This window comes from Pantherophis guttatus, chromosome 4 (genome assembly GCF_059756535.1).
Source record: "Pantherophis guttatus breed Tessera chromosome 4, ASM5975653v1, whole genome shotgun sequence".
In the NCBI taxonomy this organism is placed as follows: Eukaryota; Metazoa; Chordata; class Lepidosauria; order Squamata; family Colubridae; genus Pantherophis; species Pantherophis guttatus.
Genome location: NC_142066.1, coordinates 26173433 through 26198744, shown reverse-complemented (window position 1 = coordinate 26198744; position 25312 = coordinate 26173433). Strand labels below are relative to the sequence as shown.

At 41.7% G+C, this 25312-nt stretch overlaps 1 protein-coding gene across 1 annotated transcript; it reads left to right on the top strand.

The window, feature by feature from the left end:
* On the top strand, window positions 1-25028 carry MMP25 (matrix metallopeptidase 25). The gene is made up of 10 exons (XM_034419740.2): window positions 1-176; window positions 6694-6826; window positions 9727-9871; window positions 11481-11776; window positions 11887-12060; window positions 12563-12665; window positions 14671-14753; window positions 16931-17083; window positions 21404-21664; window positions 23661-25028. The coding sequence occupies exons 1-10, from the start codon at window positions 69-71 to the stop codon at window positions 23906-23908; spliced, it is 1704 nt and encodes a 567-aa protein (XP_034275631.2). The 5' UTR covers window positions 1-68; the 3' UTR covers window positions 23909-25028.
* Window positions 25029-25312: the final 284 nt, after the last annotated feature.

The window sequence follows — 25312 nt, the reverse complement described above, 5'->3', positions numbered from 1 at the left end:
TAAGGAGGGGGAGAGGAGAGAGGAGACTATATAGGACCTCGACTGTGCCTGGAGACATCACTGCCAAGATGCTTCTGCTGCTTATTTTCCTGGCATCGCTCTGGCACATCCCTCAGATCCAGACAGGACCGTCTAGAGTCCTAAGGTCTAGTTCCCAAGACATGATCAAGGGGCTGGTGAGTACAGATACCCTCAAGAAAGCAGGAAAAGTGGGGAAGGGTCCAGAGATAGTTAGGATAAATAGTTGGGTCATTGAGAAAAATCTCTCCCCCATTTCTCCTGCCCAAAGGAGGGATGGAAAGGCTGGATGTGAAGGAAGGGGAAAAATAATATTTTTAGGGAGATTATTAGAATTTGGGGTGGTGGTATTATAAGGCAGAGAAGGCAGATCATAAATTGGAGAACGAAATTGGGATTAAGAGAGGTAGAAAAAGACAAAGTTTGGGAGATAAATAGAACTCACCAGGGAGGATTATAATAAAGGGTGAATGGGATTCACAGATTTGTTGTCGGTGTGTCTTTTGTAGCATTTTGTTCCTCTTTCAAGAAAGATCAAATTGACTCATCTCCTTGGAGTTTCAAGTTACAGACTGCCTTCAGGCAAGAAATCATTGATCCCTAACATCAGCTTCCTTCCTCTTTCTCTCCCCCTGTAATTCAGCCATAAATTGTGGGAAATTGGGGGCCCTGAGTGCAGTAACATGTTATCAGATTTGCAGATCTTTTTCATCCTCCTTCTCCTTGTCCAGAGGATCATAAAGAGATTCATGCAGCATATGGATCTGTTTTTTCAGTACTGCCAAGGATTAGAAATACCTGGTTTCTCTTTCACATCTGCAGATGTGAATTACAAACACATGAAACCTTAATAGGATTGGATTTGATTCTGGTTTAGCATCTTGCATGAGTCAGCTACGATTTATTCAAAAAATTAACAAACCATGGTTTTTAAAATGCTGTGAAAACTCCCAGACGTTGTAAATTCATTTGGAACCAAATTGCCTTTCAGATTTGGGATATTTTGACTCTAAAACTCTGGCCATTGGGAGGCAGACATCTGTTAGGCTCCCAAATTCCCACATTGGGAAGCGGTGGAATTCTTTGTAAGGACCCTTTGCCCTGGGAAAATTGCCATTATCTTTTTCCTGATGGGAATTTTGCCCTTGAACAGTTCTGATCCTTGCCTAGGCACTAATTTTGACCATGGAGAATTTTGATTCTTGAAACTATTGCTAGCTGAGCAGCTAATAAAGGTAAAAGGGTTTTGTGAGAAATTTTATAAACTGTGCATTAGGCATTTGCCATTACTGTACTTGGAAATGGTGAACAGTTACAAAGCAGTAAACTACTGCATGCTTTGTTTCATTTCAGCTCAGTGTTTTTGATTGCACTAACATTCAGAAATCCAAACGTTTTATTGCTACTATATTTTAGTGTCTTTAAATACCTTGTTTTCTCTTCTTTTGGAGAACTAAAGTACGCTACAAGTAGTCTTCACTTTACAATCATTCGTTTAGAGACCATTCAAGGTTACAATGGCTTATGACTAGGACTTGCACATAACAATCTTGCAGCCTCTGGTCACGAGATAAAAATTCATGTGCTTGGCAGCAAACATGTTTTTACAATGATCTCCAGACAATGTATGACAAGCAATTTCAGTGATGGAAGAAAGATTTGCTGGACGACCTTAACAGCTGCTTGATTCGCTTAACAACGGCAGTGTTTCAACGGAAAAAAGATTTTTTTTAAAAAATAGATTTTAAACTTTGATTTATTTACGTTTTAAGGTAGATACATTTTTGTATGATTGTAAGCCAGCCAGAGTAACCTTATGGCAGTGGTGGGTTTCTACTGGTTCACCCCGGTTTGGACGAATCAGTAGTGGTGGTGGCGGGAGGCTCCGCCCACCCGCCCAGACATCATCGCGGACACTCTGTGCATGCGCAGAAGCACCACGCACAAGCGAAGCAAGCGTAAGCACATGCACACTCACTGTTCCGAATTGGTAGCGAAGGTAAGTGGAACCCACTACTGCCTTATGGTAAGATGGATGGCCAATAAACTTTATAAATAAATAAAGTCATAAAATTGGTGCAACTCACATAACAATTCTTAGCAAATGGAAATTCTGGTCCCAACTGTGCTCATAAATTGAAGATTATCTATAGTGCATACATGTAGTTTGAAAATTGGAAGCTTTTCTACCCAGCTCATTACAAGGTTTTCCCTGAATTTTTTCTTGGAAAATTTGGGATGATTTAACAACATCATCAGGGTAACAACAGTTGGGATTGCATTGTCTGTAAAGATGCTTGATTGAATCCACTTTGATCCGAACATCAGTAAGTTTTTAAAATCCTTTAATTTTTACTCTCTGGATTGAATCAGCTATATTGCTATAATAATACTGGTAGTTCTCGATTAACTACAATTCATTTAGCGACCATTTGAAGTTACAAGGGAACTTGTGACCGTTTTTCACACTTACGACTATTGCAGCACCTCCATGATCCAAATTCAGACTTTGGGCAACTGACTCATAGTTATGACGGTTGCAGTGTCCCAATGTCATGTGATCATCTTTTGCGACCGTGTGACAAGCAAAGATAATGGCGAAGCCAGATTCACGTAACAGCCATGTTGCTAACTTAACAACTGCAATGATTCACTTAACAATTGCAGCAAGAAAGGTTGTAAAATGGGGCAAAACTCACTTAACAATGGTCTTGCTTAGCAACAGAAATTTTGGGCTCAACTGTGGTCGTAAAATGAGGACTACCTTAGTATAAAATTATAAGGGACACGCTGGAAAGGAGAGTTGGAATATCTTGTGGAAATAGACCTTGCTGCTTGGTGCCTGAGCTACTCCAGAGAATCAATAGCTAGAATGGAATTCCTTTCTCTTCATCCACTGCTAAAACTGAACTAGCTTCAAGCTGAGTTAATTGCTATTTCTCTTAATGTATAATTTGGCTGACTTGCTTGAAGAAGCAATTCTCTTGTACAAGGGCTATCAATTCTGCAGGCAGCGTACTTAATTTATCAGGAATGCAGAAGTGTGGCTAAACTAGGGATAACTATTTTTACTTTGGGTTAATAAAGCCAATTTAGTCGGTAAAGTCTATGATTTCCTCCCATAATACCTAATGAATTTGCAGAATTCACTTTTAAAAAGAACTTTTTCCTGAAAGGTGCAGCTTGGAATAATTCAGGAACTGTCAACCACTGAATACAAGTTGGAAGAAGAAATTATGAAGTGGATAAATAAATACTTATTTGTGGTCCTATTTTATATACTTTAAAAGAGCTATTCTGTTCTGCTCTGGCTTCTCTCTGTGAAACAGAGAAAAGGCCAGCCCAGCTTTCAAGTCTATTTTGAGGACAAGAGCAATAAATACTGCAAGTGTTTTAAAAGTGCCTTCTATGAATGATTAATAACACACTTTCGAGTTGTTGGGTTTTTTTTTGTTCTGCAAGCATTATGGAAACTAATAGAAACTCTCTCCCACCTGCCACTCCTAAAATCTCAGCACCTCTGTCCTGTGCCTCATTTCCTACACTTTCTTCCCATTTTTGGGAAGAGGCCATTCTAAAAATTAGTATCTTTGGAAGGAATCCAGTGTTTCCTGGCTCGGACCATTTTTCCCTGATACTTGCAGCTGCATTTTTGTCTTTCCTTCCGGTGGAAAGCAATGTTGACTAGCTGCTTGACCTTCTCTTTTTAAAAAAATGATCACAAACCCAACCAGCTGCAAACAGCAGGGGTTGTATGCACGGATCTTATACATCATTAGATAAGATACATCGGGGGGAAATTGACCTGTCTTGGAAACTGAGGCAAAAGGGTGGTTGTAGGGAGGTCGCCGGGGTCTCGAGAAACCAGGGGGCGGCTCATGGATTCTGCAGAAGCCTCCATGGAGTCAAACAAAGGAGGCTTTCAACGGGCCAGGGGGCTGTGGTAAATTGGGAATGTATTAAACTCACTCTGAGCCCTCAGACTCAAAAGCTATTCAGAGCCCCCCCTCCCACTTCCTAGAGTGCCGTCTGCTGGTCATAAAGAGAGTTGCAGGCTGAGAATTATCTCTAACTGCCAGCAAGTTATCCTTTTTTAAAGTGTATCTGGGATGATTGTCTATAGCTAAAGCATTGTCCCAAAGCTGCTTTTTAACACTTATTATTATGGTTTAATGTAGCATGTAAACACTTTGAATGTGAGGGCTGATTGCACTTTTATTCTTTTTTCTACCCAGTCAAATCAGTTGAGATTTTACATCTGTTTGCAGGTGTAACCAGTGACCGGTTTATGATATTTTTGCTGGAAATCTGTATTTACCCAGCATGCTGTGTAGAGAATCCTGGGAGTTGTAGTCCACACATCTTAACAATGCTGAGATTGAGAAACTGCTGTGTTACAGAATGCTTATGGGAGGTTTCCACATTCCTACTTTCTGTTCCCTAACGCTGGAAAGAGGCTTTGGGGAACAGCTAGTTCTGGATTCTTCTGAAAGCTGAAAGCATCAGCAGAAGCCATCTATGTCCGAAAGCAACTGGGAAACCGTTTTGAGGCTTCCCCTCCACGGTTCTGCATTCCAGTTCTCATTTCCTCGTAAAGAAGAAGGAACCATTGCTCTAATTTAGAAAAATGGAACGAAAAGCAGTAGCAAATCCTCTTGAGGGATGGCCCTCTAGGCAACTGAGGAGAAAAATAGCTCTCCTGGCACCACCTCAAAAGGGAATCCCCAGGTGTGAACAGAAAGACGCAGCACAGATGAGAACAAGATGCTCTCCGTTGGGGATTTTTTTGGCTTGAATTCCCCTAGAGCAGCTTGCCTCGACTGAGTGTGCTCCAGGTTGGAACTGCAACTCCCAGAATGCATTGCTAGTATGTGAGCCAGGAACTCTGGGAAATGTAGATCCATGGAATTGGGAGCATCCTCAGTTGGAGAAGAGTAATCTGTTCTTTGTTAGCCAACTAAAGAAATAGGACTATTAATTATTACTACTAATGCAATACTAATGATACTACTAATATTGTAGTAATAATCTAGTAACATGTGATATACATATATAAATTGTTTCTCGAAGGAGGCCAATATAATTACCTATGTGGGAATATCTGACATAGAACCTACAGCAACCATTTCCAGTTATGATGGTGATGAAAAAACTAACTTTATGGCCAATCCTCACATTTACAACTTTTGCAGATCTGTAAAGCAAAGGAAAACTGAAGGGAGATTGTAAGCACAATCATTTAGCGGCCACTTCACTTAACGACTGACTTGCCAGTTCCAAATTGGGTTGCTGGAGAAGGATTATTTGTTGTACTGTGCTAAGATATAACATCTATGTTCACATAATATGCCCTAATTAGATCTTACAATTGACCTGGTTCACCCAACCTGCTCATCCTAAGCAGGGTTTACAGGGGCAGGGTTCACACCCCATCTAAAGCCACCATCCACAAAAGCAAACTGCATTGTGGCTTGCAGTATTGTATGATCCTAGCTAGTGTAGTTGTTTCATTTTCACTTAGTCTGTTAGTTGAACTCTGGGTGAGGGTATTTTGATCCATAAGCTACTAATAAACAAATTATGGTCTGGTGTACAGATAGTCCTTGACTTACGATCTTACAATTGAGTGCAAAATTTCTGCTGAAAGTCTGTAGAGATTTCTCAGTCATCTGGGTCATGGTTGTCCCAAAGGTGCTTTTTTCAGGAGGCAACTGGACTTTCTTGTTTTTTCTTTTGAAGATGTTTCGCTTCTCATCCAAGAAGCTTCTTCAGCTCTGGCAGGATCCTTCCATTCCCCACTAACCTGTCAGAGCTGAAGAAGCTTCTTGGATAAGAAGCGAAACGCCTTCAAAAGAAAAAACAAGAAAGTCCTGAAAAAGCACCTTTGAGACAAAATTTCTGCTGCTAAGCGAGAGAATTAACTGAGTTCTGTCCCATTTTACAGCCTTTTGTTGCCACAGTTGTTAAGGGAATCACTGCAGTTCTTAAATTCAGTAACACGGTTGTTAAGTGAATCTGACTTCCCCATTAATTTTGCTTGTCAGAAGTTCACAAAATCCTTTGACTCTGAGGTACTGCAACCGTCACGATTCTGAACCAGTGGCCAAGCATCCAAATTTTGAACACATGACCATGGGGATATGGCAACGGTCATAAGAGTGAAAACCAATCATAAGTCACAGTTTCCATTGTAAACACGTGCCATTGTAACTTTGAGCAGTCATTAAACAAATGGTTGTAAGCAGTGGTAGGTTGCTACCAGTTCACCCCAGATCGGGCGAATTGGTAGCGGCGGCAGTGGGAGACTCCGCCCACCTGCCTGGATGTCTCTGCGCATGCACAGAAGCATTGTGCGCACATGTGAGCGTCCGTGTGCTGAAAGCAAACCAGTAGTGACCGAAATTGAAACCCACTACTGGTTGTAAGCCAAGGAACACCTGTAATGTGTCAACCCCTTCCCATCACCTTGTTCTTTCTGGAGCTGCCCCATTGTGGGTTCAAGCAAGCAATCCTTCCCCGTAGCTGGGTCTCTGTGTCAAGGGAAGGAAAAATATTTCTGAATTCCTGCCCGTTATGTGGCTAACCAAGGCAGAGGAGCTCTGCTCGTGAAAGGCGCTATCTTGCCATCTCTGCCTGTCTTCTGTCTGATACATCTTGTGAATTGTGTCCTCACAGGAATGGTTGATCCGCTATGGCTACCTTCCTCAACCGGATCCCAGAGCAGCAAATCTTCAAACTGAGGAGGAGTTATCCGTTGCTGTGAAAACGATGCAAAGGTTTGCAGGTGTGCCGGCAACCGGGAAAATGGGTAGGTGTCTCTGTCCACTGAAGGACGCTGGTGTGAATGTAGGGTTACTAGATGGTCAACTAAGTTATCAACATGTCCTCTTTTTGGCCTCAAGTTTTTATTATTTATTTATTTGTATCTCGCCTTTATTGTTTTTACAAATAACTCCAGGTGGCAAACATATGCAACATATCTTCTTCCTCCAATTTTCCCCAAAACAACAACCCTGGAAGGTTGGTTGGGAAAGAGTCACTGGCCCAAGGTTGGCTTTCATGCCTAGGGTGGGACTTGAACTTGTGGTCTCCCACTTTCTAGCCCAGTTCATTAACCACTAAGAAACCAAACTGGCTTGAGTTTTCTATCCAGCAGGCATTGTCCATTTTTTTAAGTATCTTGTAATTTTTGGTTATGTGTGTGTGTGTGTGGTGGTTCAGGACCGTTTTGATAAAAGTAGATATTCAAATTTTCATGGAAACTAGTCCTCACTTAATGACCAGTCACTTAGCAACAATTCAAAGTTATGACAGATTCCCCCCCAAAAAGCACTTATGACCCACATTCAAAGTTCTGATTGCCAGTCCTCCCCCTGAATTTATGACTGTTTGCAGCATCCTGTGATCGTGTGACCACGATTTATGACATTTTTGTGTAAACCGGTATTTACTTCATGTTTCTGGCAAAAAACATCCATTGGAAACAAAGGATTTGCTTAATCACCATGGCATTCACTTAACAACAGCCACAAAAAATGGTAAAACCAGCCCTGCCATGTGATGACCCACTTAACGACCTGCATGACTTACGACCTTGTTACTTGTTCGATTACAGTCATAAGTAAAGGACTATTTGTATTGTGAAATAAATTGTTGCTTCATTCTTTTCCAACAGGCTCAACGCCCTATATTTAAGTTATTTCATTTATTTCTTGATTCCAGCAATTGGCTTCAAGCCAGCCATTCAAATCTATGATATTATCTGTAAATCATTTGAGCCATGGTGGCACAGTACTGCAGACTACTTCTGCTGACTGCTAGCTGCCTGCAATTTGGTAGTTCAAATCTTACCAGGCTCAAGGTTGACTCAGCCTTCCATCCTTCTGAGGTCAGTAAAATGAGGAGCCGGATTGTTGGGGGCCATATGCTGACTCTGGAAACCGCTTAGAGAAGGCTGTAAAGCCCTGTGAAGCGGTATATAAGTCTAAGTACTATTGCTATTGCTATATGACCTGCCATATTTTTCTAGGATGAAATTTGAAAAGTATGTCATCATCAATTTGATATTATTGTTAGCATAAGTTTTTGAAGATAAAGATTACTTGGAAAAATAATTGCAATTGGAAAAATCAGTTTTTCTGAGGCTGGAAAAAGTAATTTCATATTCATGTACAGGTAGTTCTCAAATTACGACTAGTCCCTTAATGACCCTTCAAAGTTACATTGGATCTATCCCTGGACCTACTGATTCACAGTTCCAATAGTTGCTCTCCAAGTTATGTGATCAAACATCAGGCACTTGGCAACTGGGCCACATTTACTGCTGTTTAATGCATCCCGTATTCATGTGACTGTGTTTTATGATGGTTTTGCCCATACTGGCATTTACTTTTAACATGTCGCGAAAAGGATAATAAAATTGGTACTGTCATGTGAACGACTTGTTTTACAACTGTCATGATTTACAACCATGATGCACAGACTCCATTACGGTCGTAAATCAAGGACTAACTGCATGCCTAATTACTTTTGCTTTTCACTATAATTTTTGTTGCAAATACCAAGAAAATTAGACAAATTAGTGTGTCCTCCTTTCCAACACATTCCGTTGCGTGTTCAGAGGTCTAGATACATTATGATGGAGTCACATCATGCTACAAAACCACCTTCTTCTTGCTACCGGTAGTAACCTGGGATAAGTAGAGCCTCCAAAGCAGGGGTGGGTTCTACTTACCTTTACTACCAGTTTGCAATGGGGCCGCGTGTGTGTGTGAGCGAAGTGCACGCACGCGCTCTTCTACACAAGCGCAGAAGCTTCTGCACACGCGCAGAAGCATTTTGATGACGTCAGGGTCAGTGGGCAGAGCCTCCTGCCGGTTTTACTACTGGTTCTATAGAACCGGTGCAAACCGGGGGCAACCCACCACTGCTCCAAGGCCTTCCCCTCCTGATCCGTGCTCCCTAGCTTTTATTACACTTGTACTAATTTTCTGAATGATGTCCCATTTCATGCCTTGGGATTTTCTTCAATCGTTCCAAACTTGATGTAGGTTGTGACACAATCCACTAAAACCAGCATTTATGGCCTCACATCACCTATTTGTACTGGTTTAGGATTAGGGACGCTGATACCAGAGTCCAAGCAAGTGTCTTTTACACATTCTCACATACAGGAGCTATACAGGTAGTCCTTGATTTACAATCATTTGTTTGTTTATTTATTTAGTTCTTTATAAAATTTATAAATGCTGCTCATTTTACCTCAAGATAACGGTTTAGTGACTGTTCAAAGTCATACCAGCATTGGAAAAAAGTAATTTTTGACAGTTTTCCACACTTACGACTGTTGCTGCATCCCTATAGTCACGTGATCAAAATCTGGGCACTTGGCAACTGGCTTGTATTTATGACGATTGAAGTCTCCCTGGGTCATGTGATCCCCTTTTACGACCTCCTGACAAGCAAAGTCAATGGAGAAGCCAGATTCACCGAACAACGGTGTTACTAACTTAAAAGTCGGAAAGTGAGGCAAAGTTCACTCAAAAACTGTCTTGCTTAGCAACAAAAATTTGGGGCTCCATTTTGGTCGTAAGTCGAGGACAGATTGCAATTCCTGTTTCCAAGTCAAAGCAGAGAAAGGGGCCTTGAATTAAAATCAAAATTATGGAAAATACAGCTCTGGTTCCATCATTCCTCTCTCTTTTGCAGATCGTGAGACTTTGAAAATGATGAACAGGCCTCGTTGCTCTCTCCCTGATTTCATTGGCACCTCAGAGTTGATGCGACGTAGACGTAGGAAGAGGCGCTATGCTCTCAGTGACAGTTCCTGGAAAAAGACCGAGCTGACATGGCAGTAAGTCTAATAATCCCATCTCTTTTGACGGAGTAGGCCTGAGAATGCAGAGAATGCTAACCACATCTTCTTTTGCTGTGGTTTTTGTCTTCCTGCGGTTTATGTTCCAAAATCTCTGACCTCCATTTGTCCTAGGAGTCATAATTCAACATCTCCTCTAAATTGAAGAAGTATTACTTTCAGTGTGCAAGTACGACCATAATAGAGCCTGCCCTAAATTATAGTTGTAAGTAGTTGACAGACATAAAGCAGGTCAATCACGTGACCAACCTGATTTTACGATCTGTTTTGTGGAGGTCATTAAGCGAATCCATGGTCACTAAGTGTACAACGTGTTTTTTTAAGCAAACTCATTATTTGCTATGGAGTACTTGGCTGAAAACCAGAAGTGAAAGCCATTTTTTTGGCAAAAATGTTGTAAATAGTGCTTACGTGACTGCAGGAAGCTGCAAATGGCTGCCAAGCACCCAAAATGCAGTTATGTGACCATGGGAAATGGAAGTCATTGGAACTCTGAAACAGTTGTAAGTACCTTTTGAGGAATCCACCATAACTGTGAACAGTCACCTGGTAACTGGACATAAGTCAAGGACTATCTATATGCTGTCTTGTTAATTTCTTCCCTGCTCACTTTTTTATCTACTTCTCATTGTATAACTTACTGACTGAGCAACTGATGGAGTGTCAGGTAGTCCTTGACTTACAACCACAATTGAGCCCAAAATTTCCATTGCTCAGCAAGACAAGTGAATTTGGTCCATAGCAGTAGCAATAGCACTTAGATTTATATACCGCTTTACAGTGCTTTACAGCCCTCTCTAAGCGGTTTACAGAGTCAGCCTATTGCCCTCAACAATCTGGGTCCTCATTTCACCAACTTCAGAAGGATGGAAGGCTGACTCAACCTTGAGCCTGGTGAGATTTGAACTGCCAAATTTCAGGCAGCCGGCAGTCAGCAGAAGCAGCCTGCAGTACTGCACTCTAACAACTGCGCCACTATAGTAATACGGTTGTTAAGTGAATCTGGCTTCCCCATTGACTTTGCTTGTCAGAAAGTCCCAAAAATGACCACATGACCAGGGACACTGCAATCGTCAAAAATATGAGCCAAATGCCAAGAGTCCGCATTTTGATCATGTGACCATGGGAGTGCTGCAAGGGTCATAAGTGTGAAACAGTCGTAAGTCACTTTTTTCTGTGCCATTTTAGCTTCAAACAGCCACTAAATGAATGGTTATAAATTGAGGACTACCTGTATTCTGTCACAGCTGTTGCACCCATTTGGACAAGAGCTACTATAACTTACTGCTTCTATTTCATCCATTTCCTGTGTCTTTTTTGTTACAGAACTTTTATTCATTTTGCCCCAACCCCATCAGTAATTGCTTCTCATTATTCTTTGTTTATCATGATACCGAGCTGGGTAACAAAAGTGTCCTGTAAGAGGATGTTGCCTATACATCCTGTTTGTGGGTTTCCAGTAAGTCTTTTGTTGACCATCTTGCAAAACAAGATACTGAACCACACAGGACTTTGGTATAATTTCATCCAGCAAAACTCATCTGGTGTTACCTTATTCTTTCCTTCTCTTCTTTGTTTCCCATTCCAGCATCCGTTCCTTCCCTCGTTCGTCACAACTGTCCCACAATCATATCCGGAATCTCATTTTCTACGCTTTTCGAGCTTGGAGCAATTCTTCAGCTTTGACCTTCAAAGAAGTGAATACTCAACAAGCGGACATTGTGGTGGATTTTGCAACCTCTTATCATGATGATACATACCCTTTTGATGGGCCCGGAGGCACCCTGGCCCATGCCTTCTTCCCTGGAGAACATCCTATTTCGGGTGATACCCATTTTGATAATGAAGAGACCTGGATTTATGACCCGCAGAATGAATCACCAGGTATCTTCAGAATTCTGATACACTGCACTACAGGACTGTAGTATTTTCTAAAAATATTATCCAAAGAATCTCAAATCTTGACTAAAATATCCTTTTTCTCCTGATTTCAGGCCGTGGCACAGATCTGTTTGCTGTAGCAGTGCATGAGTTTGGCCATGCCTTGGGACTGGCTCACTCTTCTGTTAAGGAATCCATCATGATGCCATATTACCAAGGTCCTGTCGGTTTGCCCCACCTGTACCAACTTTCTATAGATGATGCCATGGGAATTCAGCAAATCTATGGTAAAAGGCTTTGAAAAACACAGTTCTTTAATGCCATACTCTTTCTTTCTGTCTGCCTTGACTGATATTTCTCTTCCTTCTGGAGCATTTTACTTGTACCAACCACCGTTTCTCTATTGCTTTCCTCTCATGCTCTGCAATGACTATGACAATTAGGGATCATGGATGTTGTACACAACAAGCTTACAAAGACACAATTCTTTAATGCCACCCTCTTTCTTTCCACCATGACTGATATTTCTTCTCCTTGCTGAGACATTTTACTTGTACCAACCACCGTTTCTTTATTGCTTTCCTCTTGTGCTTTGCAATGACTATGACAATTAGGGAGCATGGATGTTGTGCACAACAAACTGCTAGGAGTAAGTTGGAGGAAGTTGTCCTTTTCTTTCATCTTTTGATATACACATCCCTTCTCTTTTTCTCAGGTCAGGAAGTATCTCATACTGCCTATTTGTCCATTTGATCTGTGGCCACCTCATTATTTCTCTCCTGTTTGTAGGTAGGCGACATCATAGTTCATATCCAGATCAAGACATTCCAGCGCCCCCAGTTCCCACAGCACCCCCGATCCCAGACCTACCACCAGACAAGCCGAGAGAAAAGTGAGCCTCGTTTCTAATTGGTTGATCCTACTAATTCTCCCTTTCCTCATTGGCTCGTGTAATGTGAGGCAACAGGAGTCCTTTCCGTAGAATGACAGCCACTGAGCCAAATCAGAGCACAATTAAATGCAGGTGATCCTCGACTTACAACCATTTAGCGACTGTTCAAAGTTGCAACAGCATTGAAAAAAGTGACTTACAATTGGTCCTTTTACTTATAACCATTGCAGCATCCTCACGATTATGTGATCAAAATTTGGGTGCTGGGCAACCTGTGTATATTTATGACTGTTGCAGTACCTTGGGGTCTTATGATTGCTATTTGCAATCTTCCCAGCTGGCTTCTCATAAGCAAAGTTAATGAGGGAAGTCAGATTTGCTGAATGAGTGCATGATTCACTAAAGAATTGTAGTCATTCTTTTAACAACTGTGGCGTAAAAGCTTGTAAAATCAGGTGCAACTCCCTTAAGGACTACCTTCCTTAATAACAGAAATTCTGGCCCCAATTGTGGTCATAAATTGAGGATTACCTGTATTGATTGGGGCTGCAGAAATACAGTAAGTTAGCGATGGGTTGCTTGCCACCTAGGTTTATGTTCAAAGGACCATGCTAATGACAACTGAAATGGCAGGCTAGAAGGACTCACTGGGAATGGCCAGGTACACAGGAAAAGAAAAGAAAAAACCCTTAATCAACAGCCATGTGTCCTTTTGCCCGGTAGAGATTAAAGGATCTATCTTTGATATCTTGAACCACAGCCAATAAGAGATGAGCAACCCGCTAGACAACATGAGTAGTTAAGACATTTGAGCCTAAGACAGGGGTGGGCAATTGTGGCTCTTTTACAACCTGTGGACTTCAATTCCCAGAATTCCTGAGACAGGCTGTCTCAGGAATTCTGGGAGTTGAAGTCCACAGGTTGTAAAAGAGCCACAATTGCCCACCCCTGGCCTAAGACAACTCGCCATGGTCAACTCACCACGAAACAAAAGTTATTTAATAAAGAAGAAATGGTGAAATGGAATCATTAAACAAAGCAGAGACACATTGAAATGTGAATGGCAAAAATTAAAATAATTGAATACTTTTTAAAATAAGAAAATAAAATTTTTGCATTGGCTTACGGTAAGTTTTCACACGGTAAATTGTCCCGTGGCGAGTTGGCCATATGGAGTTGGCCATAGTAAATTGGCAGTGGTGAGTTGGCCAAGGCAAGTTGGGCTATGGCAAGTTGTTCCATTCTGAAGGCATTTAGCAGCTGGTTTTCTAGGAAACTTTAAACAGCTGCCCAAAGACAAAACTCGTGTGCTGGTGGTTTTTTTTTTAAAAAAATATTTTTTTATCCCTCTGTCCTTGGAGAGACTATTTGCTACTTTCACAAACCCTAAGAGTGACCTTTTATCTTAGGTCAGCAATGCAGAGGTCACGAGTGCACTTTGGCTGCTTGTGGGTGTGTATGTGTTGTGTTCGGTTGTGTTGGGTTGGGTTGGGGCTGCAGCTGTGAACAAGACTGCTGATTTTTTTCCCCTGCTGCTGCAATTGGGATTTGTCTGGAGGCAGAGACAAGACCAAAATACTACAACTAAAAATCAAGAGCAGGAGGGGTAACTATAATGACCTCATGCAAAATCCAGGGAGAGGAAGATTGATATGCATATCTATTATGGGATGCAGAGGAGGAGGAGGAGGAAGTGAGGCGCAGGGGAATTCTAGACAAGGCTTTTATTGTGCACCCCCAGGCCTCATGCATGGAATTTAGCATGGAAGGCCGCATTGTTGATTTCCATTGGTAGCTGCCCCACATCTTCTCCCTGTTCCCCCTATTTTTTTTCCCCTCCTACCATAAAGAAACCCATTAACAAGGGGAACAGAATAGCTTTGTCGTCTTGTTTATTGAGATCGGTTTAGAAACATCCAAATCACTGGCTATATTTTGTGCTGCTGGTCTCAACCTAACCCTAGTGAATTAATGGGTCCTCTCACTAATTCTCTCTCCTTTCCAGACCTTCCTTGCCAGCATTTGAACGTTGTAAAGCCGGGTTTGATGCTATTGCTAATATTCGTGGTGAAGTTTTTTTCTTTAAAGGTAAGTCAAATATGGACATGGATAAATAGGTACATCCAGACCAGAACTTTCGCTGGCAAGCAAGACGGCTTTTAAGTGAATCCCGCTCAGTTTTATGACACTTTTGGCCATGGTTGTTAAGTGTATCACAAAGTTGTTATGTGAATCCAGCTTCATCCATTGGCTTTGCTTGTTAGGAGCCAGCTGTGAAGGTTGCAAATGGCAATCACGTGACCCTGGGATGCTGCAACCATCACAAATACATTTAGCAACATTTAGGTTGCTAAATGTTCAGGTTTTGAAAATGTGACCTTAGAGATGCTTGCGAGAGTCAAAAGAGCAAGGACATTTCGTAAGTCACTTTTTTCCCCAGGGCCGTTGTAACTTTGAATGGTTACTGAATGAATGGTTGTAAGTCAAGGACTAGTTTTGCCTCTGAAAAAAGAAGAGGCAGGTTTGAGGAAGAGATTAAAAGATTTGCTTTGCTCTGGCTGATGCCTGTTCAGGTCAAATGTATAGAAAAACTGATGCTTTGGTACTAGGGGCTGGGGAAGCAGAGAGACGGATGAATAAATCTGTGATATGAAAATACCGTATTTTTCAGAGTATAAGACGCACCTACCTTTTTTGGTGAGGAAAAGAAGAAAAAGAAATCTCCCCCTGCCTCTGAGCAATTTTGCCTCGTTACAGCAAACAGCCTGCTTTACTTTCATTTTCGTTTTCAGCATAGCTTGATTAGTACAAGAAAAAAAAAATCTGCTCCAGCAATTTACCTCCTTGCAGCAAGCAGCAGAGCCCTGCGCAAGCCGATCCAATCAACTTGTGCTAAATAGGCTGTGCTAAAGCTGAAAGGAACTGTTTTTTCTTGCTGTTTGCTTGCAAGGAGGTCACTTCTGTGAGGCAGAGGCCAAAGGGTGGGGGCCAGTGAGTAGGCGTGGTTACATTCAGTGTAAAAGATGCACATTATTTTCATCCCCTTTTTGGGGGGGAGTGTGTCTTATACTCCGAAAAATACGGTATGTATTTAGATCTCCAGATGCTTTGGTCTTCCTTTGGAATTGCCATGCAAATGACCAGTGGGTCAACCAGATGTGCTCTTTCAGAAGCAACTGGACTTTCTTATTTTTTCTTTGAAGACATTTCGCTTCTCATCCAAGAAGCTCCTTCAGTTCTGACAGGATAGTGGGGAATGGAAGGATTTATACTCCTTTCAGACAGCTGGTCATTTGCATCCTTTTAGAGGGCGGTTAAAGCACTTGGTTTATCTTCATTAGATAAACTTCCAAGTGCTTCAACGACCCTCTAAAAGGATGCAAGGAACATAAATCCTTCCATTCCCCACCACTATCCAGTCAGAGCTAAAGAAGCTTCTTGGATGAGAAGTGAAAGGTCTTCAAAAGAAAAAACAAGAAAGTCCAGTTGCCTCCTGAAAAAAGCACCTTTGGTACAACTACAACCTGGATGACTGAATCTCTTCAGTCTTTCAGAATTGAAGGGGTTCCTTTCCTGTCAGAGATCTACAGGTAGTCCTCAACATATGACCATAATGGAGCCTGCCCGTCGCAGTTGTATGTCACAACAGCCATAAAATGGGTCAGTCATGATGTGATTGATCTGTTTTTATGCTTCTTTATGTGCCGGTTGTAAAGCAAATTTGGCAATTTTAAACAAACGCTACGGTTGCTAATCAAACACTCTAGTCGTTAAGCAAAAACTGCAGCTGTTAAACAAATGCCGCAGTCTTTAAGTGAACACCATGTTCATTGTGAAACAGTAGTTAATGTAGCTGTATTATTGAGCATCCAAAGTTTGATCAGATGACCACGCAGTTGGAATTTTTAATCCAGGTTGTAAGTCCTCTTTTTGGGATTTGTCATAACTTGAGTGATTGCTAAGGTTATAAATTGAGGACTATCTGTAAAATGGAAAAACCCATAGTAACTGGTTTTGTGGACCTTTTGAGTTGCGATGCTGTGATTGCTACGGCAGGAAATTTCAGCCAACAATTATGTCATTTACTAGTGCTACTTACTTTCTCTCCATTGGTAACACAGCAATTCTAATGAATCATTGCTGATTTCTGGCAATACGGTCTTTTTTTGTTATTATTTTGAAATATTAGGAGATTTAAAAGGGAACAGTCAGTTGCCCCCCATCAGCTTTGATTTCTATGAATGTGACCATATAATCTTTTGCAGCGAGACATTTTTGGAGGATACAGCCATCCCAGAATCTGGTTTCTATGGAGCCAGCCCAGACCCTCCGCTTCTGGAACGGACTCCCCCCAGATTTTAAGGCAATTGATGCTGCGTATGAACGTGCCAACGACAGCCAGATCGTGTTCTTTATTGGTGAGTATGTCAAGATGGCAATGGGAGGTGGCAGATTTATTTGGAAGGAGAGTCTATACTAATGCAAAAGGAGGCTAAAATTGGAAAAACCAGCTTAAGATCAGATTTATAGAGGAAAATCTTAAAGGCTGAGGTCTTTCGATTAAGTCAGAATCCAGAAATGTATAAGTCATTCACTCTCAGACTCAACAAACCAAGATCGACACATGGAGTTAGTTCTGAGTAATTTCTTTATTGTGGGGTACTTATTGCTCTCTGAGCTTGGTTATTTTCTTGCAGATGTTTCGTTACCCAGTTAGTTAACATCATCAGTGCTGGAAGGGACTGGGTTTGCTCTGTTTATGTACAAATGGCTAACACTGATGAGGTTATGTAATTCGCTAATGAAACGTCTGCAAGAAAACAACCAAGCTCAGAAAGCACGAAAGACCACATAATTCAACCTTGAACTACGAATATTCTCTTCTATTGAGAGTTTCTTTATTGTTAGAATCTTGCCTGACTAAAACAACTATTTGCATAAATGTATATTTTGTGAACTTCTAGGAAGGCTCCATCTTTGGCCTTCTTTCTGTCTACCAGACATTCCAAGCCCCTGTCTCTTTACTCTCTATGAAGCAGCCCCTCCCTCCTGGGACTGCAGACTATATTCCCCTACAGCAATAGGGAGAACACCCCTCTAGGAGAGTATAGCACAGTGGTGGCTAACTTTTTTGCCGTCGCATGCCAAAAGCGGGGGGAGTGCGGGGGGGGGTCATGCACAGGTGTGCCCACACCTATAATTCAATGCCCCCCACGCATGTGCACACAACCCCCGCTTTTGGCATGTGATGGCACAATGGGCCCGGTCAGAGCCTCTCTAGGAGCCTGGGGAGGACAAAAACGGCCTTCCCCATCCCCCCGGAGTCCCTCCAGAGGCCGGAAACAGCCTGTTTCCTGACTTCCAGTGGGCCAAGAAGGCCCAAAAATCATCTGGCCGGCATGCACATACATGCTGGAGGTAAGCTAGGGCAATGCTCGCGTGCCCTCAGATATGGCTCCATGTGCCACCTGTGGCACGCGTGCCATAGGTTCGCCATCACGGGTACAGCACATACATGTCATGCCTATGTGCATAGCTAGGTGTGCACTGCACATCCATGCACCACCTAGAGCTGAAGTTTGAAGAAGCAGCTTCTTTGATATAAATCAAGTAGCACATTACAGACATTAAATGAGCGCTGAATATCACAAGATGTTACAAAAATCCAGTGTGAATCATACCATAAATTAGAATTCCTGATGAACAGGATTCTGTGTAGCTTTCTGGCTAACTCAGAAGGAGAGAGGGAACAATTAAGAAGTTCACTTCTAAACATGTGAAAGCATAATACATTAATTCACCATGCCTATTAATTAGCCAACATAGATTTTTAAAATATTTATTTACTAATTTATATAGCTGGCCAACTCACATATACAGTAGGAGATTCTGGGTAGCTTATGAAATTTGGAAGTTAGATAGATATTTGATATATGGGAGATACTTACGTTGTTTTTTAAACCAGTTCTGTCTGACTCTCCATGCTACCCCCTCAAGCACAGCTTCTTTCAGTTGTTGGATGTTCATCTTTGTATCAGCTACAATAACAATAGACTTATATACTACTTCATAGTGCTTTACAGCCCTCATTAAGTGGTTTACAGAGTCAATGTATTGCCCCCAACAATTTGGGTCCTCATTTTACTGACCTCGGAAAAATAGAAGGCTGAGTCAACCTTGAGCAAGTGACATTCGAACTGCCGAACTGCTGACAGCTGGCAGTTAGCAGCTGAAATAGCCTGAAGTACTGCATTCTAACCACTGTGCCACCACAGTTGTTATGATAGTATCATAAAAGCCAGCAAGTTTTTTGCTTGCCCTTTCTTCTTGTTCCACTAACCATTCCTACCATCATTGGCTTCTCCAATGACTTTGCTTGCATGACATGACCAAAGTAAATCAGTTGTAGTTTTGTGATTTCGGCTTCTAATGATGTGTCTGGTTTTATACGATTTTTCTTCGGTCAGCCATTTTAATGTCCAATTCTCACACCCGTACAGAAGACTATTGTTCTAAGTAGCCTATTTTTTTTTTTGTATTTATATTAGTATCTCTGCTCTTGAGGGAGATGATAACCTGCTCCTTTTTCCAGGGGGAAGAGATAGATAGATAGATAGATAGATAGATAGATAGATAGATAGATAGATAGATAGATATGATAGATATAAAGATAGATATTTTTATCGAGGATCACCACAGATGGGGACTGCAGCCAAGAAATTAAAAGATGCTTGCTCCTGTGGAGTAAAGCTATGGCAAATCTAGGTAGCTTACTAAAAAGCAGAGACATCACCCTGCCAACAAAAGTGCTTATAGTCAAGGCTATAAGCTGGACCATAGTTGGCCAGTTCGCTCCCACAGAGAGGGCCTCCTCAGGGTGCCATCGGCCAAGTTATGTCGGCTGGCGACACCCAGGGGGAGGGCCTTCTCTCTGGGTGCCCCAGCCCTGTGGAATGAACTGCCCCCGGAAATACGTAAGATCTACGACCTCCAGGTATTTCGTTGCGCACTCAAGACCCTGTTGTTTCGCCAGGCTGGGCTATCAACATAACAATTTTAAATTGAGTTTTAAATTTCTGGGGTTTTAAAAAAATTTAGCCGAATTTATTTAATAATTTTAAACTATTTTAACTGATGTTGTTTTGTGTTTTTAGTAGGCTGTACACCGCCCTGAGTCCTTCGGGAGAAGGGCGGTATAGAAATAAAATTATTATTATTATTATTATTATTATTATTATTATTATTATTATTATTATTATTATTATTATTATTATTAGAAAGGCTGAGCGCCAAAGAATTGTAGGTGTGGCTTGGTGGGCATGGCAGGGGCAGGATATTGTAAAACCTCCATTCCCTCCCCAATCCAGGGGAAGGTTACTGCAAAATCCCCATTTCCTCGCGATCAGCTGGGACTCAGGAGGCAGATAATAGATGGGGGCGGGGCTAGTCAGAGGTGGTTTTTACCGGTTCTCCAAACTACTCAAAATTTCCGCTACCGGTTCTCGAGAACTGGTCAGAATTTGCTGAAACCCACCTCTGGGCCTTTGAACTTGTTCTGTCCCAGCTATGGAACCCAAGAAATGTAGCACACACAAAACTCCGAACAACTCCGTTTACTACAAACACAGTCTTTTTCAAATGCAGGCTATTATTAAAAATGTCCTTAACAGCCTGCCAAAAATTCCAAAGTTTAGATAAAGGCTTACAAGACTTGGCAATTAGCCCAGAAACCAGGTTTGCAAGGAAAATTCACTCTCAAATGCTCAGCGAACGACTGGATGAACACACATCGTTCCCTGCAACGTTTGCCAGCTGTGTGCAAACTTAAATAGGCTAAGGGAGTGGCCAATTAGCCCCAAGCCTTACTCTCGAGGAGACCTCCTCCTGAGTAACCACTCCAGCCTTTTGGCAGCTCTGCGTGCATTGAGAAGAGGCTCCTCCACTTTACTCTCTTCACTTGAAGGAGCCTCTGGAGGATCCGAAGGCCCTAGCTGAATCTGTGCCTCTGGCACCACATCTTCTTCAGCTTCCTTGCTGTCCGACTTGAGCGCCGGCTGCACAGGCTGCTGGCGCGTCACCACACTAGCCTCCTCGTCGTCAGGATCAGCCACAAGCTGCACAAGCCGCTGGTGGGCCACAACAGAACTATGGTGCTGGAGAAGATTCCTGCAAGTCCCTTGGACTGCAAGGCGATCAAACCGGTCAGTCCTAGAGGAGATCAACCCTGACTGCTCTTTAGAAGGCCAGATCCTGAAGATGAAACTCAAATACTTTGGCCACCTAATGAGAAGGAAGGACTCACTGAGGAAGAACCCAATCCTGGGAAGGACTGAGGGCAAAAGAAGAATGGGATGACAGAGAATGAGGTGGCTGGATGGAGTCATTGAAGCAGTCGGCGTGAGCTTAAAATGGACTCCAGAGGATGATAGAGGATAGGAAGGCCTGGAGGAACGTTGTCCATGGGGTTGCGATGGGTCGGGCACAACTTCGCAACTAACAACAAAAGATAGAGAGATAGATAGATAGATAGATAGATAGACACACAGACACACAGACACACAGACACACAGACACACAGACAGACAGACAGCCATTTGGGAGCTAGGTATTAGATTTTAAAAATATCTGTTTGAATGGAAAAGATGAATAAAATGCATGTGACCCCAATAGATGTTATTAATGGAATCAAATTTGCATCTCTGTAACAAAATTAATTTCTTGTTTCCTCCTCTTTGCAGGGCCCTACTACTGGGTTTTTTCTGACACTCGAGTCAATCCAGGTTATCCCCGTCCCACATCTGATCTGGGGCTCCCTCCTGGCACCGTAGTTGGGGCTGTGTTTGTTTGGCCTCACAATGGTAAGACGTATCTTTTGGAGAAGGACCGCTATTGGCGCTACGATGATCAGCCGGGGCGTGTGGAACCAGGATATCCCAAACCTGTCACCCTCTGGAAAGGAGTCCCTTCTGAGCTGGATGACGTTACTCATTGGAATGATGGTATGTACTACTTTCTCAATTGCAAGCAACTTTTAAGATATGTTAGGACTTCAACTCCCATAATTCCCCAGCCAGCAACTTAAAGTTGCTGAGGGCGAAAAACACCATGCTAAGGCCTACTACACTGTAGGGAATCTCCAACAAGCCTGTTCCAGACTTTAGGTTTTTTGCTCCAATAATTATTAATCACACGCAATTGCAGAGATTTGCTGTACTGCTCCCACCTATCATATATCCCACCTATCATATTGCAAGGTCCCAAAATATACTTGAGTCACCAGAATGGCAAAGAGAGAGACTCAAGACGCCCTGAGTCTCCGGAGAAAGGCGGCATATAAATTGAACTAATAAAATAATAAAATAAATAAAGACAAAGCTTGCAAAAAGAAGCAGATTTTATTTATGGCCAAAAACAAAATACTGGGTGGGACTATATCCAGAACATACAGATAACAATGCATGTGAGGAGATAGGAAGGAAGATATGGCGTCCTTTTTACACCCTCAGAGACATCAGCTTAGTACCAATTCTGGCCTCCTAGTTTAGGTTTGTGTATTCCTTGTTGCCCTGCAAAGGAACAGAAGCCTCCCAATTAGTGTTATCTCTTCCTTGAGCATTCCTTTGTTCTCCCAATTGCTCATTTGGCCCCCTGGGCTGCAGGTAACAGATCAAAGGTGTAAGTTAGGGCTGAAGTGTAAATTATCTCCCTGATGATGCCTGCAGTTCCAACTGAGATAGGTACCATGCTCTTAGATGGCACAAGAAAAACAGGAAGAAGATTGATATGGGTTCAGATCAAATGACAGGAACATACGTTTAACAAATACCAGATACATTACAGAGGCCTAATAACAGAATATGTTTGTTACAGGAGATACAAATATAAAGGCATAATATATGTGATACAAATACAAAGGCATATTTGTGTTACAGATATAGAGGTACAATATATATGTGTTATACAAATACAAAGGCTATATATGTATTACAAGAACCTAATGGTTACAGAATAACAAGTTTCTACTAATTCTAGTATACCAATATATTATATTCTAGTATTATTTATTATATCCTTATTACTATTTCCCTTCAGTATCATCCCACATATAGCCTTAAAAATGCCAATGATGTGAGGAATTGTTTTACCGTATTCTTCAGAGTATAAGACACACCTTAGTGTTTGAGGAGGAAAATAGGGGGGAAAAAATTCTGCCTACCAGGCTAGTCCTTAGCCTGGTCAGCTTCAGCTCATTAGTTCGCTCACTGGTTTTGAGGTTGGGACTGGTTGGGGCTAAAAAACAGCTTGTAAAGCACAGCTGATCGTCGGAGGGAGCAGCAATTAGAAAAGCAAGCAAAGCATTTGTGTTGGGGCTGAAAAACAGCTTCAAAACACAGCTGATCTTTGGAGGGAGCTCCAATGACTAAAGCAGGCCAAGTCCAGAAGAGGTAATAGAAGGCAGCAGCTTTTCCGGGTAGCCATTTTGGGCAGCGCACATGGGTTACATTCGGAGTATAAGACGCACCCAAATTATCAGCCTCTTTTAGGAGGAAAAAAGTGCATCATATACTCCAAAAACATGGTATATTCCAATATCTTTCCCATCCCCGTTTTAGTTAAGTAATTTATGTCGCAGGTGAAATATTTTAAAGGATATTACCAAACTCCCCTACGGTTATTTATCTTTCCAGTCCCTTAAATTCATTCAATTTTATTTAAATCGTCTTCCAAGCTGAAGAAGTCTTCCTCTCTTTCTACTAAAATATGTATCTAGTACAAGTTAAAAGAGACAAAAAAATGGTCTCAAAAACAACCAAAGAAATTTAATGTGATCCAATGTTCACAATCAAATCCTGATGCATTTATTTCCACAGTGAAGGAATTGATAAGGAAATCCCAGGAAATTTAGTGGTCCATTCCAGATGTGCTCCTCCAAATTCAGGGAGAAAAGGAACATCATATTCATTCATTCATTCATTCATTCATTTTCCCTTCCAGGACACACATACTTCTTCAAGGATACTCATTACTGGCGCTTTAAAGGTGGGGATGTGGGAGCCGATTCAGCCGATCCACGCTCCATTCCCCGTGACCTGATGTTTTGCTCAGATCTTACCACCATTTCCCCCAGAGGACCGAAAACTGGATGGAAAGGGGAGGACGGTTTATGCCTCTGTGCGGCGAGTGGACGAATCAAAAACTCCTTCTTAGCTTGGATCTTGATTCTGCTTTGGATGATATGCTGATTGCTAGGTTAGCTACATGACTATGCACTTTACATTATAAAGAGGAGACGAAATGGCAGGAAAAATATGGTATTCCCTAGCAAAAGGTGCAGGATACTTTTCTCTATGTTCTTTTGGTGCTCTCAGTATCCGATACAGACTTGGAGGCTTCATGCCCATGCTCAGTTTCTGAAAAAGAAGTGCTTAATCTTAAAACTAACTTGGAAGTTTTGAATCCTAATTGTGAATGTGTGATAATATCATTTCTCAGGGGCAAAGGAAATGCATTCTGTACATGCTCCGGGGTGCTGGCCTTTCTGATTCTGTCACATACCAAAAAGCTCAGATTTACCATAAATTACATGAGACCCTTTATGCTTTCCCTGATGGGAAGCAGATGAGTATTTTTGTCAGAGTGCACACAGTGTGATTATGTGAGACAACCCAGGAGCAAATACAGTAAACGGGTTTGTATTTAAATAGTGGTTTTATTTACAAAAGAATATATACATACTTGTACTTTAGTCAAACAAACAGCAATCAGCAATTACAGCACAGAAGCACACACGGAGAGAGAGATACAGCCCAACAGGATTTCTTCTTATTACAGGCTCTTAAAGTGATGTTAGCCCCAAACACCTTGCTGACTCATTCCCAGTATTACATCATCGTAGCAGCTGGTCAGTTCTTAAATCATTACCCTGACAGTTTTAGCTCAGAATTGGCTTCAAGATGTAACCAGAGGTGGGAGACTGGAAAGGACCACCTCTTAGAAAAAATCTAGCCTATGAATACATTATCATATTTTCTCCAATAAATAAGAATGTGAGAAAACCAAGGGGTGAGAAATATCTCGTGAAAGTATCTCAACCCGATAGATGTTGCCCTTGTTACATTGCATACTGGCAATTATGGTCTGTGTATATTTGACTTTGTGGGATAAACATCATTTGGGACGTCTCAGGATTCAAAAATCTTTGGTTCCAGAGCCGATTCTAAGAGAAGGGCCCAAGAATATTGGAGGAAGTTAATTTAACATAATTTAAAATATTATTGGAAAAGAGGTGGGGGGAAGAGCAGATTAGCCAGGAAGAAATCAAATGTGCATTACATTTTAATAATAAAACCCAAAAAAAAACCACCCTGACTTGTTTTTACTCTACAGTCTCATTTTCTAAGACAAAACTAAACTATCAAAGGTGGCAAAATCAATGTCTGAATTATGGGTCAAAATTTGGTTCCTTGCTTTTGGTCCTATAGGAATAAATTTGTGCATGTCTAAAGATATCTGTTACTCATGGCCATGCTTGGCCATTTTAAGATATGTGGACTTCAACTTCCAGAATTCCCCAGCCAACATGTCTGGTTGGAGAATTCTGGGAATTGCAGTCCACATATCTCAAATAAACCAAGCTTGAGAAATAC